Here is a 16,842-nt window from a genome sequence, read left to right on the forward strand (position 1 = left end):
CTTCAAAAAAAGTAGCAGATTTGTGAGGCAAGACTTCCTTTGGATAAATCCATGCTGGCTGTGTTCCATTAAATCATGTCTGTCTTAATGTTCTGTGATTTTATTCTTCATAACACTTTCCACGATTTTTCCTAGCACAGTAATGCTCTTAACTTTATCTGAAAAAAATGTGGGAACTTCGTTACAGTAATTCTGATTTACCTAGGCGTTGGTGATATTTTTTGTAGTTGTTACAGATTTAGTAATGTTGTTCAACATTGTTATAATTCAAGTTTCTTGAAATTTGCTCATTTTAATGTTTGGTAAAAGCTGTTAGTGAGGCTGGGTTTAAAAAAATGTTTGGACATGTTCCTGGAGGAAAAGTCCATAAACTGTTATTAAGGCAGACTTGGGGAATCCACTTCTTGTCCCAGGGATATGCAGCATGGAATCTATTGACCTTTTGAAACCCTGCCAGTGACCTGGATTGGCCACTGCTGGGCTTGATGGACCTTTTGGTCTGACCCAGTATGGCATTTCTTATGTAACTTCTGGCGTATCCAATTTTAAGGGGTGCAAGCATGCAAAAGGGGCGGAGTTAAGAGCACACACATCTAGGTAAATCACAGCAGAATAATGTGCGGCAATAAGTTAAACTGGACAATAGCACTATAAATGAAGCATAAATAGTTTAATGAGTGTACACAACAAAAGTGCACAAAGTTTAAATCAAAAGAGACGTAAACACGTAGTCATACAAAATCCCGACACGGCCGTGTTTCGCGTCAGGCTGCGTCAGAGGGATGAGTTCCAAAAATTCTTAAGGGGGCTATCCAATTTTAATACAATTCTGTCACTTTCTCTGTGGAATTGGTAGTACTGTTTTAGAAACAAGCAGCAACTGGCAAATGTTTTACCTCTTACTGATACCAGTCTGTCTTCTAGATCCCATGAATGCTCTGCAAACTCTGACAGGGGGCCCCCCAGCAGGAACACCTGGAATGGGAATGACATCACAGACATCAGGAGCCTCTATTAGTGGGTTGAGTGGCCTGGGGCAACTGGGGCAACCACAGCCTGGAGCCTCTGGGATGGCCCAGCATGGAATGGCCAGAGTCCCATCAGCCAGTCAGCAGAGTAAGTACCATATGCTGCTTTTTAAAGGTAAGTAAACCAGAGATCCCTGTATGTACTCAGATCAGTCCAGACTCCTGGGTTTTGCTTCCCTTACAGAAATGGAGACAGTGAAAGTTTCGCTGGCTCTGCCACATAACCTGGTGTGCCACCTGCAGTCCCTCCAGTATTTCTCTGTCTCCAGCAGATAGTAGAGGTGCAAAACCTGCAGTCTGGAAACTAGGTTTTAAAATAATAAAAAAAAAAAAATTAATATAGAGAAGATTACTTTGAAGATTTCCTCCCAGGAGATTGGCAGGTCCTAGTGGGACTATCCTTCTGGTTCTGAGGTGGATGAGCAGGGGGTTGGGGACCCTTATATAGCTTGATCCTTCGCCGCCGGGGGTAGACATCTGGTGGGACCAGTTTCCTCTCCCCCCGGAGGACTTGTGGAGCCTGCTGCAACTCTTCTCCTGGAAGAGAAGTAGTTTTTGTTAATTTCTTAAAGTTTTTTAAAAGTAAAAAAAAAAAAAAAAGTTTTTCTGCCGGTTAGCCCAGAGTGAAAGGAGCAGAGCTGAAGCCTGGCAGGGGCTCGGCTGCAGTGACTCTCTCGGCATTGGTTAGGATCTGACGGCTGACTGCACTCATGGTTTGGGCAGGCTGAAAGCATGTTGGGCGGCAGTAAGGGCTTATGCAGCTTTCCCGTGTCGGCTTTTGTTCCTGCTGCCTCTCTGGTGGAGAGGACAGTTCGTGGATGATCGCAGCGGTGTCAGGAAGGCAGCAAGGGCCTTGGGGGCTCATGGGTGCATCGGGTGAAGCAGAGGGCCCCTTCCCATTAGTGCAGGAACAGTGGCCAGTTTGTTTTCACTCACAGTTGCTTTAGAAGCTGCCGGGAGCAGTGGGATCTCCCTCCACAGCTGTTTCCAGCTGATCAGTGCCCCGTGGAGGCCAGGGAGCCCTGGGGATTCAGTCAGGTGAGGATGAGGACCTCGTGGGGGAGGGGTCTGATTCTGCAACCTTCTCATCGGATTTTTTCCTCTTGATGCACAAGGCTTATTTGGCCAGGAAAGCCGAGGGGCAGTGTGTTTCCAAGTAGGAGGGAGTGACCCAGGGAGAAGTCCAGGGTTTCATGGGCTAGTGGTGCGACAAGGGTTCAGCGAGTCCTTGGTAGGCCCACACAGGCAAACGCTGTGGAGGAACTTTCTGGGGATTTGAAGGATGGAGATCCGCCAGAAGAAGACCCTCCTGGGGCGGATCCTTCTCCAGAAGGGCAGGATCCAGAAGAGGGGCTGGGACAAGACCCAGTGTTGAGGGGGACGATCCAAAGGTGGTTCGTCTTTTCCACAGGAAAGAGTTGGGGCCCCTGATCCTCTACGTCCTTAAGGAGCCAGGGGTAAAGGTTCCACGAGAGGAATCCAATCAAGAAGAGGTGGATCCAGTCATGGATGGCTTAAGAGGTCCAACAAAAGCTTTTCCTTTCCATAAGTCAGTTAAGAAGTTAGTTGTCAGGGAGTGAGATACTCTGGAGACCGGTCTGAAGGTTGGTAGAGCAATAGATAAATTATATTTCCTAGCGTGTAGTCAGATGGTCTCAGGACCAGTAGGTTATATGCTCCCCTGCTAGCAGATGAAGATGAAGTCAGGTTTCAAAGCTAACATCACCTTAGATATACCTCTGCAGTGACCTCAGCCCTTCAGTATCTCTCCGTCTCCTAGCAGATGTGGACGTGCTTTCCCTACTGGGATTGTAGTACTTGTTAGAAGAGGAAAATTTACCTTTCCCTGTACGTACCCGGATCAGTCCAGACACCTGGGTTGTGCATGGCGAGCCATGCTGCATGCGAGCCGAGGCTCTGTGTGTGGGAAGCACTGCTCACGGCTCTCCACGGGCAACCAAGCTCCTGCTGCCTCTCCAGTGGGAAGGGCTCTTCAAAGGGGTTTGTAGCAGCATCATCTAAGCAGCGTGGCCCTGGTAGGTCGCGTCTTCTGTTGAGGACTTGGCCGACCTGTTCTCGATAAGCATGGGAACGGTGGCCATCTTGAAAACTTTTGCGGCTGCAGAGGAGAGAGCGGCAGGGGGAGGAGATTTCCTGCCAATGCTGTCGCCAGCTGATTCAAGCCCCGAGGAGGCCCAGAGGGCCTTAGGGGGGCAGACTGGAGGGAATCCTGATCCCCCTGGAGGGGGATTCGTATGGTTCTTCTCAATTTTCTCCATATTTTATTCTTTTATTGCACAAAGCATATCTGGCCAGTCAGGCCAAGCTGAGTGGCTCCTCCAGACGCAGGGCCCCGGAGGGTCCACCCAAAAAGGTGCCCAGTTGTTGGAGATGCCGTGGGCCACAAGGATCCGTAAGGTTAGAGGTCCGGCGATGCAGGGGACTGCAGATGATTTTTCCTCTGTGTCTCTCTTCCCAACAGTGGTCCAGATCAGGAGGGAGAGCCTGGAAAGATTCCAGCTATGGAAGGCGATGATCCTAAGGTCGTTCACCTGTTTCAGAGGGCTGTGGCCTATGATTCCGCATGTCCTGACGGAGTTCCGCAGGAGTTGTCGGATCAGGGCACAGTGGATCCAGTCATGGCTGGTTTGAGGGCCCGGCCAGGACTTTTTTCATAGGATGGTCAAGCAATTGATCAGGGAATTGGAAACTGGTCTTAAGGTTAGTAGAGCTATGGATAAGCTTTATCCTTTGCCTGAGGAGACCCTGGAGCTCTTGAGGGTGCTGAAGATGGATGCTTCCGTATTAGTGGTTACTAGGAGAAACACCATTCCAGTAGCTGGTGCAGCAGCTCTGAAAGATCTGCAGGACAGGAAGCTTGAGGTACACCTCAAAAAGATTTTTGAAGTCTCTGCTCTGGGCAACTGAGCTGCAGTGTGCAGCAGTTTTATGCTTCTGGCAAGCCTGATATGGGTGCAGCAGTTACAGAGTGCCAGGGATCTCTCACCCCAGGAATCCATGCAGATGGAGTGGTTAGAAGCAGTGGTAGCCTTTGGAGCAGATGCTTTATTTATTTATTTATTTATTCAACGTTTTTATATACCGACATTTGTTAATAACATCACACCGGTTACCATTAAAACAGAAATGCAGCCACAGTGGCTTTACAGTAGAACTTATTATGAAACTGGGGAGTGGGGAGCACATTAACAAGGATCTTCTAAGTGGGGTGAGCTAAGCGGGGAATCTATAATTGAGGATAGAAGTTATAAAGTACAATATTTTTATATGATCTTATTTGCACCTCTTCTAGGACAATGGTCTCTGCGGTATTAGCTAGGAGACTCTTGTGGTTGCGAAACTGGTTGGCAGACTTTTCATTGAAGGCACAGTTTGAGCTGCTTTATCAACTTGGATTAGTTGATAAAGCAGCTCAGAGATGAGGTGCACAAACTTCTGGAAGACAAACCTAAAGGGCCAAAACATTTTCTGCTGGTTCACTTTTGCTTTCGAGGCCAAAGGCATTTCCGTCAGAGCAGGGCTCCGGGCACAGGCCAGAGGCAGACGTTGAGGAGGTGGATGCAGAGTGAACAGAGACTGCTCTGACCAATGACCTAGCAGAGCCAGATCCGCATAACAAAGCAAGGCTGACCCATTCCTCAATCCCGGCTATCGGGAATCGATTGACTCTTTATTATGAGGAGTGGGTCAAGATCACGTCTGACTAATGGGTTCTAAGCATGACAGAACAAGGCTATGCTTTAGAATTTGCTCGGCAGCTAAGAAGCCTGTTCATGGTTTCTCCCTGTTCTTCGCCAGTGAAGAAACTTATCATTCAACAAACCATCCAAAGGCTAGGAATACTGCGGGGCCATTGTTCCCGTCCCCCAGGAGGAGAGGGGGACAGGAAGGTATTCCATTAATTTTATGGTGCTGAAGAAGGAAGGGACATTTTGTCCTATCCTAGGCTTGAAGAAGGTGAACGTGGCCCTCAAGGTCCCCTGTTTCAGGCTGGAGACTCTCAGGTCTGTCATAGCGGCGGTGCGAAGCGGGGAGATTTTGGCTTCCCTGGATGTAATAGAGGTGTATTTGCACATTGGGATTCGCGGGGATTATCAGAGATGCCTCAGGTTCATGATCCTTGGGAAGCATTTTCAGTTTTGTGCTCTCCCCTTCGGTCTAGCCACTGCTCTGAAGACTTTCACAAAGGTAATGGTGCTGATAGCGGCAGCCCTCAGAAAGGAGGGGGGGTGCTGGTTCATCCATATCTGGTTAATTGGCTCATTCGAGCAAAGTCGGAGGACTTTTGCAGACAGACAGTGGAGGTGGTCTTGCACCGCTTGAGATCCTTCAGTTGGATTGTGAACCTGGCCAAGAGCTGCCTTTTGCCTTCACAGCTTCTGGAATTCTTGGGTGCGCGTTTCAATACCCGTGTGGGCAAGGTTTTCCTCACGGAGGAGTGGATTCTCAAGCTACAAATGCAAGTTTGGAACCTGTTGGAGACCCGGGTGCCCAGGGTCTGGGATTACTTGCAGGTTCTCGGTTCCATGGCCTTGACTTTGGAGCTGGTCCCATGAGTGTTTGCTCATATGAGACCACTACAGAAAGCCTTTCTATCCCGGTGGGATCTGATTTCAGAGCAGTTTCACCTTCAGCTACCGCTTACAGAGTACGCCAGGTTCAGTCTTTCGTGGTGGTTTGGCCAGGACAATTTGTGCTCTGGGGTGGAGCTTGAGGTGTCTCAATGGATGGTAGTGACTACCGATGCCAGTCTCACCAGATGGGAGGGGGGGGCTGTGTGTCAGTCCCAATTGATGCAGGGCCAATGGGGGACAGAGGAAGCGACCTGGTCCATCAATCACCTAGAGATAAGGGCGGTGCATCTGGCTCTGGAGGAGTTTCTTCCCCTTGCTGCAGAACTGTACAAACAGAGTTCTGTCAGGCAGTGTGACGATGGTGGCCTACATCTACCGCCAGGGAAGTACCAAGAAGTCAAGTGGTTGCTCTGGAAGCGGTGATGCTAATGTCCTAGCTGGAGCAACATTTGACTTTGATAGCGGCGTCGCACATAGCAGGGTCCGACAATGTGCAAGCGGATTTTCTCAGCAGACAAGGATCCAAGAGAATGAGAGCTATCGGAGGAGGCAATGTCCCTCATTTCTCGCAAGTGGGGCATGCCTTATTTGGATCTAATGACAACCCAAAGGAATGCCAAGGGTTTCTTCGGTTGCAGAAGAGAGCACGGAGCAGAAAGGGTTGATGCTCTGGTGCTTCCTTGGCCACATGACGTTCTGATCTACATGTTTCCTCCATGGCCTCTGGTGGGCAAGGTTCTAAGGAGGATAGAAGTCCACCCAGGAAAGGTGATTCTCATGGCTCCGGGGTGGCCATGACGGGCTTGGTTTGCGGATCTGGTCACTCTAGCAGTGGATAGCTCCTGAGGCTGTGCCATCTATCAAATTTTCTACGGCAGGGTCCTATATTTTCAGATCAAGTGGATCGCCTTTGTCTAGCAGCTTGGCTTTTGAAAGGAGGCAATTAAGAAAGAAGGGATATCTGGAGGACGTTATTTCTACTCTGCTACGAGCTCATAACACATAGACTTCCTTGGCATATGTCCAGGTTTGGAGGGTCTTCGAGTCCTGGTGTACAGATCAGGGGATTGATCCTCGTCGAGCTATGGTGGTGCAGATTCTGGCCTTTTTACAAAGAGGCCTAAAGAAAGGTGCAGGTGTTGGCCTTGGGCTGCTTGTAGGGCAAGGTTCAGGGAACAACTCTGGCTACGCATCCATATGTGGTGAGTTTCCTCCGGAGCGAATCATTTGTGCCCGCCCCTCACCCCCAGTTCATAAAGTGTCTCCTTCCTGGAGCCTTACTTTGGTCTTCAAGGGCTTGTTTGAGCCTCTTAAGAGAGTTACCATTAAAGATCTGACTTTGAAAGTTGTTTTCTTGGTGGTGATTTGTTCAGCCAGAAGAGTGTCTGAACTTCAAGCCTTGTCGTCTAGGGAACCCTTTTTGCAGATTCAGAGTCTCTGAGGACGGTCCCGTCTTTTCTGCCGAAGGTGATTTCAGCGTTCCACCTAAGTCAGTCAGTGGAGCTTCTGGCCTTTACAAATCTAGAGTCTGATATGCCTCTCGCAAAAGAATTAAGACTGCTGCATGTCAGAAGGGGGCTGTGTTGCGTTATCTGGAGGTTACTAACAGTTTCAGATTGTCGGATCACCTTTTTGTGCTTTTGGAGTGGTGCAAAAAAGGGTCAAAAGGCGTCAAAGGCCACAATAGCACGTTGGTTGAAGGAGGCTAATGGTTCCACATACATCTGTTGTATGGAGGGGTTAAGGGCTCATTCTACCCGTTCCCAAGCAGCCTTCTGGGCAGAATGCCAACTAGTTTCACCGCAAGAGATTTCTAGGGTGGTTATTTGGAAGTCTTTACATACCTTTGCCAGACATTACCGATTGGACATCCAAGCCCTGGACATCTGCAATTTTGGTGAGAGTGTTCTTTGAACGGGAGTCTCACAGTCCCACTCCGGTAGAAGAGAGTTTTTAGAGAGTCTACTCAATCTGTATACTGTAATAATTCTGATTAATCCTGAAGAATGGCACAGGTTTCCCATTAGTCCTTTTATGAAGTGTTATAAATTTACTAGTGAATTTCCTTGTCCTCTGCTTGTTCCAGGGGATATAGTAGGGTTAATTGGTTGAACGTTCTGTTAAAGCTTTTTTATGCTTGGGTACTGATTAATACTGAGGAGATGCAGGTGGCACACGGGTTTAAGAGGCGGTGCCTGTGAAACTTTCTCTGTCTCCATCTGCTGGAAGGGAGGCAAAACCTAGGAGTCTGGACAGATCTGTGGTACTACAGGAATGAAAATTAGCAGGTAAGAAACAATTTTCTTTTTGGAAAGGTTGTGGTATACCAAATACAATGACAGCAGAACTCAGCCAGCTGGATGCATCCTGTGTCAGAGAGCTGTACTGCCTTGTCTTATGGGTGAACTTCCTGAACTCCTCCGGCACCTGACTGCACAGTAATAACTGGGGAAAGCTTCCCAACTCCTAGTGCCTCTTTCAGTTAAGAATCACAAAGTACCAATGCCTAGAAAATGATAGCTGACAAGGCCTGATAGTGCCCTGCTTCTCTAGCTGCTGGTGCTAATTGCTTTTTATCTGGGCCGAGTCCCCAGGTGCTGTGGTCCAGGATTTGCATTGACTAACATGGGGCATGTTTTGTAGTTCAGCTCCAGCAGATGGCTCAGCAGCAGCAGCATCAGTTCCAGCAGCAGCAGGCCGCCCTACAGCACCAGCAACAGCAGCAACAGCAGCAGCAGCAGCAGGCAGCCCTGCAGCAACAGCAACAGTTCCAGGTCCAACAGCAGCAGTTCCAGGTCCAGCAGCAGGTAGCAGCTGCACAGCAACAGCAGCAGCAGCAGCAGCAGCAACAATTACAAGCAGTGCAGCAGCAGCAGCAGCAGCAGCACATGCTAAAACTGCAGATGCAGCAGCAGAACCAACAACAGGTGAGAGCTGCCAAGGATTTTCTGTCAGTTGGCAAAAGAATATTTCCTCCCAATACTTTTTTTTTTTTTTTAAAGCACTTTTCAACACATCTGAAATGCCTATGTGTTTGGTCTGTCCAGAGGCATGTTAACTTTTGATTAAGTGGACAAGCCAGTTCTGACTTTGAGAAGGCCAAGCATGGTCCTGGAATTCCCCCTAGTGAAATTCACCAAAACCTGATCAGTGAAAAGGTGGCCCTGTAAAGTTGTGGGTGTTTTAAAATCATTGCAACTCATCAGTTTTGTTCTAAATGTTACTTAAGAACATTCAGGACTTTCAGGGGCTGTGGATACTACCTTCTCTGTATCCCCATACTTAGTCACCTACAGGAGGGAAGGAGATTTTTAAAAGCAGGAATTTGACCACTGTTAAAGATGACTTAAAAGTTTTTTCTTTTTACACAACTGTTTCCGGATTATATCTACTTTTATTCTTTTAAATTTCATGTTTCAGTTACGTTCTTATTGGTTTAGTCATTTCATTTTCATTGTTTTTTAATTGACAATTTTAATTATTTTTTAGTTATTTTTTGAATTATTTTAAATCATTTATATTAGTTTACTTTTATTATTACACAATTATTTTATTGCTTTTATTTTATCTGCACACTGTTATGCTTTATTGTACATTGCTATGATTTGCCTTAAGAAATAGCAATTAATCAAGTAAATAAACTAAAATGCAAAAGTGCACAGAAAAAATAATTTGGGACAAGAAAGAAAGAAGACCTTGGAATACAACCAAGAAAAGAAGAACTGGAGTAAAAAAAAAATCCCAGGGTTATGTTTTCAACAGTCATCTAGTTTTGTTGTTTCAAAAATTTTAAAATAACCAGGATCTCAGAGTTGCAAATTTAAGCCTGGATTTGGTTTGCTGTTATTTCATCTATATATTCATATTAAATTTAATGATGTATCTCCTCTTGTTGATCTTGGATTTCTAGAGTAGTAGATGAAGATGCACTTTCTCAGTGCTTGGAAGCCTGTCATGTATGAAAATACAACACCCACAACTAAAGCATCTTTTGTTTCTTCTGTTTTTAGATGCAGCAGCAGCAGCATCAGCTACATCGTATCGCTCAAATTCAGCAGCTACATCAGGCTGCACATGCCATGCAGACTCAACAACCAATACCGCAGCAACCTCCACCACAACAGGTCATTCAGCAGCAAATGCAACAGATGCAGCAGCAGCAGCAGCAGCAGCAGGTGACGCAGGCCCAGCAGCCGCAACTTCCGCAGCAGTCCCAGCCGCAGGTGATGGTTTCACAGGGGCAAGTGATGCCTGTGACACTCAGCCAGCAGCAGCAGCTGAAGATGCAGCAGGTCCTTCAGGTAAGTATACATGCATGATAGCACCGGCACTTAAGTAATGACTAGGAATTGAGAACTGAAAGGTCTTGTTTTTGAAAGATCCGCGCTAGTGCAGTTCCACATGTGTCTGGTTTGCCGGTGACATAAGGTTAGCAATTTACTTGATTACATACAACTTTTCTGTAGTGCTTTTCCCTGTGTGCCTTACGGACATTAAATAATATTATACAAACATTTTATTGTTTGACGGATGAAACAGAGGTGGTGGGAAGGTAATCCGAGGCCAACTGAAAGATATGGTTTGTAAGAACATAATTTTCAAAAGTACGTCCATGGATAAAACAGCGTTCCCTGTACGTACCAGGATCAGTCCAGGACACCTGGGTTGTGACTCCACACCAGTAGATGGAGACAGACTAAAACTTGTGGGCGGAGCCATATATGCCCCTGTGCCAGTCACAGCCCCTCAGTCTTACTCTGTCTCCAGTAGATGGTGCAGGTGCGGTCACAGCTCCTGCCTGCCCTGGTTCTGGTACTCCGTCAGGGTCAGTTCTTTTTTGTTTGATTAGGCCAGTTTAGGCTACAGTGTTTCTAATTGGGAATTTTTTTCTAAATTGTCACTTAGGTCCCGTCCGCCCTGCCTCCCAGGGGGGTTGTGAGGTTCTGAGGGGACCACCACCCCCCTGGTTGAGGCCGCTGCTAGGGTCGAGGACCCGGCTTGCCTAGTAGCAGCGTCAGGGGTGACACCGGGGAGCCCGGTTCACTCACCCCTGCTGGATTAGGGCTCCAGGACCGTGGACAGCGACAGGCGTTTTGTAAAAAAAAAAAAAAAAAGTGTGTTTTATTTTCTGTGCCGGCTCTCTCTTGCTTCGCGTCGCCGCTCTCGGGGGGGGGGCGCCGCTGACAGGGGGGAGGCCGTTCGCTCGATTTTTTATTTTTTTGTTGCTCCTGTTGTCCCCGTTTTCGCGCCTCTTCGCCGGCATGCCTCGCGGCTCGGTCTGCCGGGCCTGCGGCTCGGCGCGCGCGCGCGCGGGCCTGTGCGCGGCTTGCATCCCGGGCGGAGAGGGGTCGTCCGGGGCGCCTCGGGGGGCTCGTTCGTGACCTGCGCGATCGCCGCCGCGCGCAGTAGAGAGGCCCCAAGAGCTCTTCCCGCTCAGCGCGGGAGTGGTGGCCATTTTGGCCAAGGGCCGCGAAATGGCGCGGGAAACGGCAGGGCCTTCGGCCTTGCCTCCCGCGCTTTCTCCTCAACGGATCGCTGCCGGGGGGGTTCCCTCGGGGGACCCGGGGTCCCCGGGGAGTCCCGCTGAGGATTCTTCGGACTCGGGCTCGTTTTCTGAGGACTTTGCCCTTTTGCTGCGCAAAGTCCTGAAATATAAAAAAAGCAAGCGCGGCCGGAGTGAAACCCGCAAGGCTCCTCCACAGAAGAAGTCCAAGAGGCCGTCGGGGGTCGCGGAGGTGACCCAGGGCGCTTCGCGGGGGAAGCGGCCTCCACGTGGCGTCCCAGAGGAGGCGGACTCTGATTCCTCCCCTGGGGCGGACATTGATTCCCCTGAAGAGCCCCAAAAGGGGCCGACGAGGTGGGAGCGGACGGCTCTGCTCCGTCCGGCGCAGGAAAGGATCACAGGCGGTGGAGGGAGACGATCCCAAGGTGGTCCGGCTATTCCGCAGGGAGGAACTGCCACCGCTAATTCCGGCCATTCTCCAGGAGCTGGGAATAGAGGCCCCTCCGGTGGTGGTTCGTCAGGAAGCGAACATGGATCCGGTCCTGTTAGGCCTCACGGGTCCGGCAGTTGCTTTTCCGTTTCATTTTTCTTCAACGGACATCCTGTTCCGGGAATGGGACACTCCGGAGTTGGGTTTGAAGGTCAGCAAGGCCATGGACAAGCTTTACCCGCTCCCGGAGGATGCGCTGGACCTTCTCAAGCTTCCCAAGGTGGATTCAGCGGTTTCCGCGGTAACGAAGAGATCCACCATCCCGGTTACGGGAGCGACAGCCCTCAGGGATCTTCAGGACAGGAAGCTGGAAGTACAGCTTAAGAAGATTTTCGAGGTTTCGGCGCTGGGAGTACGGGCCGCCATCTGCACGAATTTCGCTATGCGAGCTAGCTTGCGCTGGGCTCAGGTTCTTCAAGCCAATGCGGATCTTTCTGCAGACGAGGCAGCGCAGGCGGATAGGTTGGAAGCGGCAATAGCATATGGCGCAGATGCGCTCCACGATCTGCTGCGCACTTTGTCTAGATCCATGGTGGCTGCTGTCTCGGCGCGCCGCCTCCTGTGGCTACGCAACTGGGCGGCGGATGGCTCTTCCAAGGCTCACCTCGGGGCGCTGCCATTCAAAGGTAAGTTACTGTTTGGCTTCCCTGGGGGAAAACAGGGCTTTCAGGCTGCCCGAGGATAGATCCAGGTCGCGGTCTTCGTTTTCGGCCAGGTCCCACTTTCGTTGTCCCAGGAAGTCGCGTCCTCAAAGGTCGTCCGGGCAATCGTATAGGTCTTCCTCCTCCCGTACCCCGCAGTGGCAGCAGCAGTCCTTTCGGGGGAAGCGCTTCGGAAGACAAGGGGGACCCCTGGCGATCACAGGGGCCAAGTCTTCGCAATGAAAGGGGGTCGGCCCATCTCCCACCGCAGCCTCAGCACGCCGTTCCCAACGTCGGGGCGCGGTTGATGTCATTTTACGAGAGATGGGCCGGGGTAACGTCGGACCAGTGGGTCCTCAACGTGATAAGACACGGCTACGCGTTAGATTTTGCTCGCACCCCAGTGGACAAGTTCCTTGTCTCACCCTGCAAGGCCCCCGAGAAGAAGGCGGCGGTGCTAGACACCATCCGCCGCTTAGAAGGCTTGGGAGCTATCTCCCCCGTTCCGGTCAGCCAACACGGCAAAGGTCGTTACTCCATTTACTTCATCGTCCCAAAGAAAGACGGCACGTCCAGACCAATTCTGGATCTCAAAGGGGTAAACCAATGACTTCGCGTTCCTCACTTCAAAATGGAGACGATTCGGTCAGTCATCGCCGTGGTACGGCCCAGCGAGTTTCTGGCCTCCCTGGATCTCACGGAGGCGTATCTTCACATAGGCATTCAGCCGTCGTTCCAACGCTTCCTCAGGTTCTGCATTCTAGGATGGCATTACCAGTTTCGAGCGCTCCCGTTTGGGCTCGCGACGGCCCCCCGTACATTCACGAAGGTGATGGTCGTGGTGGCGGCGCAGCTGCGCCGAGAAGGTCTCCTGGTCTATCCTTACCTGGACGATTGGTTGATTCGGGCGAAGTCCGAGGATCAGTGTCGTATGGCGGTGGCCAGGGTCCTACATCTGCTGCAGTCCCTAGGATGGGTGGTCAACTTCAGCAAGAGTCATCTGACACCCACGCAGACCTTGGAATATCTGGGAGCTGTTTTCGACACGAAGCAGGGCAAGGTGTTCCTGTCGCACGAACGGGTGTGCAAACTGCAAATTCAAGTACGGCGCTTATTGTCTCTCCGCCAACCGCGGGTCTGCGACTATCTTACGGTCCTAGGGTCTATGGCTTCCACGCTGGCGCTGGTTCCCTGGGCGTTCGCTCATCTGCGACCATTACAGTCATCCTTGCTATCCCGCTGGAAGCCGGTCTCGGAGGACTTCCATCTACCGCTTCCTCTAGCGGGACACACGAGGTCCAGCCTGCTCTGGTGGCTGGATCCCAATCATCTGTCCTCTGGAGTCTCTCTTCTGGTGCCCAATTGGACAGTGGTGACCACGGATGCCAGCCTCTCCGGTTGGGGAGCGGTCTGCGTAGGGAGCTCGGTCCAAGGCCTATGGTCAGTGTCGCAAGCCCAGTGGTCTATCAATCGCCTAGAGACCAGAGCGGTCCGTCTGGCCCTGCAAGCCTTCCTACCGTTGCTGCGGGGAAAGGCAGTCCAAGTACTGTCGGACAATGCGACCACCGTGGCATACATCAACCGCCAGGGCGGGACACGGAGCCCCCAGGTGGCGGAGGAAGCTCAGCGCTTGATGGCCTGGTCGGAGCTACATCTCAGCAACCTTGCAGCATCTCACATTGCGGGAGTCGACAACGTTCAGGCGGACTTTCTCAGCCGTCATCGCCTGGATCCCGGAGAGTGGGAGCTGGGGGACGAAGCGTTTCTTCTCATTTGCGAAACGTGGGGGGTGCCCCACATGGATCTGATGGCCACGTGGCACAACGCGAAGGCCCTGCGATTTTACAGTCGACGTCGAGAACGGGGGGCAGAAGGCGTCGATGCGTTGGTGCTTCCCTGGCCGACGGATGTGCTGCTCTACGTGTTTCCCCCGTGGCCGATGATCGGCAAGATTCTACGGCGCATAGAGTTGCACCCGGCCAATGTGATCTTGGTGGCACCGGAGTGGCCGCGCCGGCCGTGGTTCGCAGACCTCGTACAGCTGGCAGTAGCGGCACCCCTTCGGCTCCAAGGAATGGCGGGCCTGCTCCATCAGGGCCCCGTCTGTTTGGAGGATGCGGATCACTTCTGTCTCGCGGCATGGCTTTTGAGAGGAATCGGCTGAAGAGAAAAGGTTATTCAGATGCGGTAGAAGCCACGCTGCTGCGTTCCAGGAAGCAGTCGACGTCTCTGGCTTATGTCCGTGTCTGGGTGGTCTTTGAGGAATGGTGCGTGCAGCGTGGGGTGGACCCCACTTCGGCTTCCGTCTCCGACATTCTGGCGTTCCTCCAGGCAGGTCTGGCCAAAGGTCTGGCGTGCAGTTCTCTACGGGTCCAAGTGGCGGCGCTTGGTTGTTTGCGAGGTAAGGTCCGTGGTACGTCCCTGGCGCTTCACCCGGATATTTCTTGTTTCCTTCGGGGTGCTAAGCACCTTCGACCCCCAATACGTCTTCCTTGTCCGGCTTGGAACCTCAATTGGGTTCTCTCTGCTCTATGCGCGGCGCCGTTTGAGCCCTTGAAACGCGCAACGCTTAAGGATCTCACTTTAAAAACGGCGTTCTTGGTGGCGATTGCCTCGGCACGGCGTGTTTCCGAGTTACAGGCCCTGTCCTGTAGGGAACCTTTCTTGCGTATTTCCGATTCTGGAGTTTCTTTGCGGACGGTTCCTTCCTTTCTACTGAAAGTGGTGTCGTCTTTTCACGTGAATCAATCGGTGGAGCTGCCCGCTTTTGCGGGCGGGGAGTCCTCTGTTACAGAAGCGAGGGAATTACGGAAGCTTGACGTGCGGAGAACCCTTCTCCGATATCTGGAGGTCACTAATCCGTTTCGGGTCACAGATCATCTGTTTGTCCTGTTCTCTGGTCCAAAGAAAGGAGCCGCAGCGTCATGCACAACGATCGCCCGTTGGCTCAAGGAGGCCATTGGTTCGGCGTACTTGGTGCGGGGAAAACCTCTTCCCGTGGGGCTGCGGGCTCACTCGACTCGATCTCAAGCAGCGTCTTGGGCGGAAGCTTCTCAGGTGTCGCCTCAAAAGATTTGCAGGGCGGCTACCTGGAAGTCGTTGCATACCTTTATCCGGCACTACCGGTTGGATGTCCGGGCTACCAATTCTGGGGGTTTTGGAGAGAGGGTACTCCGAGCGGGACTCTCTGCTTCCCACCCTCAGTAGGTTTGCTCTGGTACATCCCAGGTGTCCTGGACTGATCCTGGTACGTACAGGGAAAGGAAAATTAGTTTCTTACCTGATAATTTTCGTTCCTGTAGTACCAAGGATCAGTCCAGGATCCCGCCCACAGTGCTGCGCTGAAGTAATGGAGAGTCCGCTCTTTGTTCTGAATTACTCTGCTCCGCTTGTTAGCTCTCTCGGTTGGAGAGTCCGTTTCCAGGAGGGGTGTTTCTTTCCCCGTTCTATTAGCGGTTTATAGCTAGTTTTAGTTCTCTATTTGTGTTCTACTTTGACATTCCGTATGACTGAGGGGCTGTGACTGGCACAGGGGCATATATGGCTCCGCCCACAAGTTTTAGTCTGTCTCCATCTACTGGTGCGGAGTCACAACCCAGGTGTCCTGGACTGATCCTTGGTACTACAGGAACGAAAATTATCAGGTAAGAAACTAATTTTCCTTTTTACCCACAGAAATGGGCATTTTAAAAATTTTCCGTCTACGGGTAAATTTGTGTGCTTAGGTTTACTGGGATTGAGTAGAAGTGGGGTTGGGGAGGGATTTGCACTTAGATGCTTAAATTTTAGCAGGTGTAATTGTGTGCGGAATAATTTTCAAAGTGGGCTTATGTGTGTACGTTGCACTTCAAAAATTGCTGTAACTTATGCAGCATGATGTAGAATAGATCAGCTAGTAGTAAGGTAGGTCCTCTCTTGAAAGTCGGGGGGGGGGGGGCAGCATGCTCCAGAACAGTGGTGTAGCAACAGGTGGGCCAGGGTGGGCTGTGGCCCACTCAATTTGCTTTCAGACCCACCCAATCAGCGTTGCCCAGCACCGAAAAGAGGAGGCCAGTTGTAAAGCTCATCCCACGCGGCCCGAGAAGAGGCCTGTCACAGCAAGGAAGCCCAGGAGAGTGGGATATCCCCGATAGAATATGTGGGAGTGAGAAGCCTGTGTGTGAGTGAGAGCAGGGAATGAGAAGCCTGTGTATGTGTACACGTAATAGCATGGCGGTGAGAAGCCTGCATGTATGTATGTGTGAGAGAGAGCATGCCGGTGAGAAGCCTGCGTGTATGTATGTGTGAGAGAGAGCATGGGAGTGAGAAGCCTGTGTATGCGTGTGAGGGAGCATGGGAGTGAGAAGCCTGTGTATATGTATGCGTGTGAGGGAGCATGGGAGTGAGTCGCCTGTGTGTATATATGCGTGTGAGGAGCATGGGAGTGAGAAGCCTGTGTGTATGGGAGTGAGAAGCCTGTGTGTATGGGAGTGAGAAGCCTGTGTGTGTGCAGGAGCATGGGAATGAGAAACCTGTATGTGTATGCATGTGAGGGGGCATGGGAGTAAAAAGCCTGTTTGTGCGGGTATGCGTGTGAGAGAGAGCA

The 16,842-nt window shown here is 51.0% G+C and overlaps 1 protein-coding gene across 4 annotated transcripts in view; it reads left to right on the forward strand.

Annotated features, from left to right (window-relative positions):
• MED15 (mediator complex subunit 15) overlaps positions 1-16,842 on the forward strand; it is a 211,183-nt gene that overhangs the window by 24,894 nt on the left and 169,447 nt on the right. For 3 of the 4 annotated variants that reach the window (XM_029571062.1, XM_029571059.1, XM_029571061.1), the window contains exons 5-7: positions 913-1,116; positions 8,267-8,550; positions 9,634-9,924. In XM_029571062.1, coding sequence (XP_029426922.1) covers positions 913-1,116; positions 8,267-8,550; positions 9,634-9,924 — 779 coding nt within the window. The remainder of the gene's footprint in view (positions 1-912; positions 1,117-8,266; positions 8,551-9,633; positions 9,925-16,842) is intronic. The other variant, XM_029571060.1, reaches the window with a different exon arrangement.

Source organism: Rhinatrema bivittatum, chromosome 11 (genome assembly GCF_901001135.1).
Source record: "Rhinatrema bivittatum chromosome 11, aRhiBiv1.1, whole genome shotgun sequence".
Classification (NCBI taxonomy): domain Eukaryota; kingdom Metazoa; phylum Chordata; class Amphibia; order Gymnophiona; family Rhinatrematidae; genus Rhinatrema; species Rhinatrema bivittatum.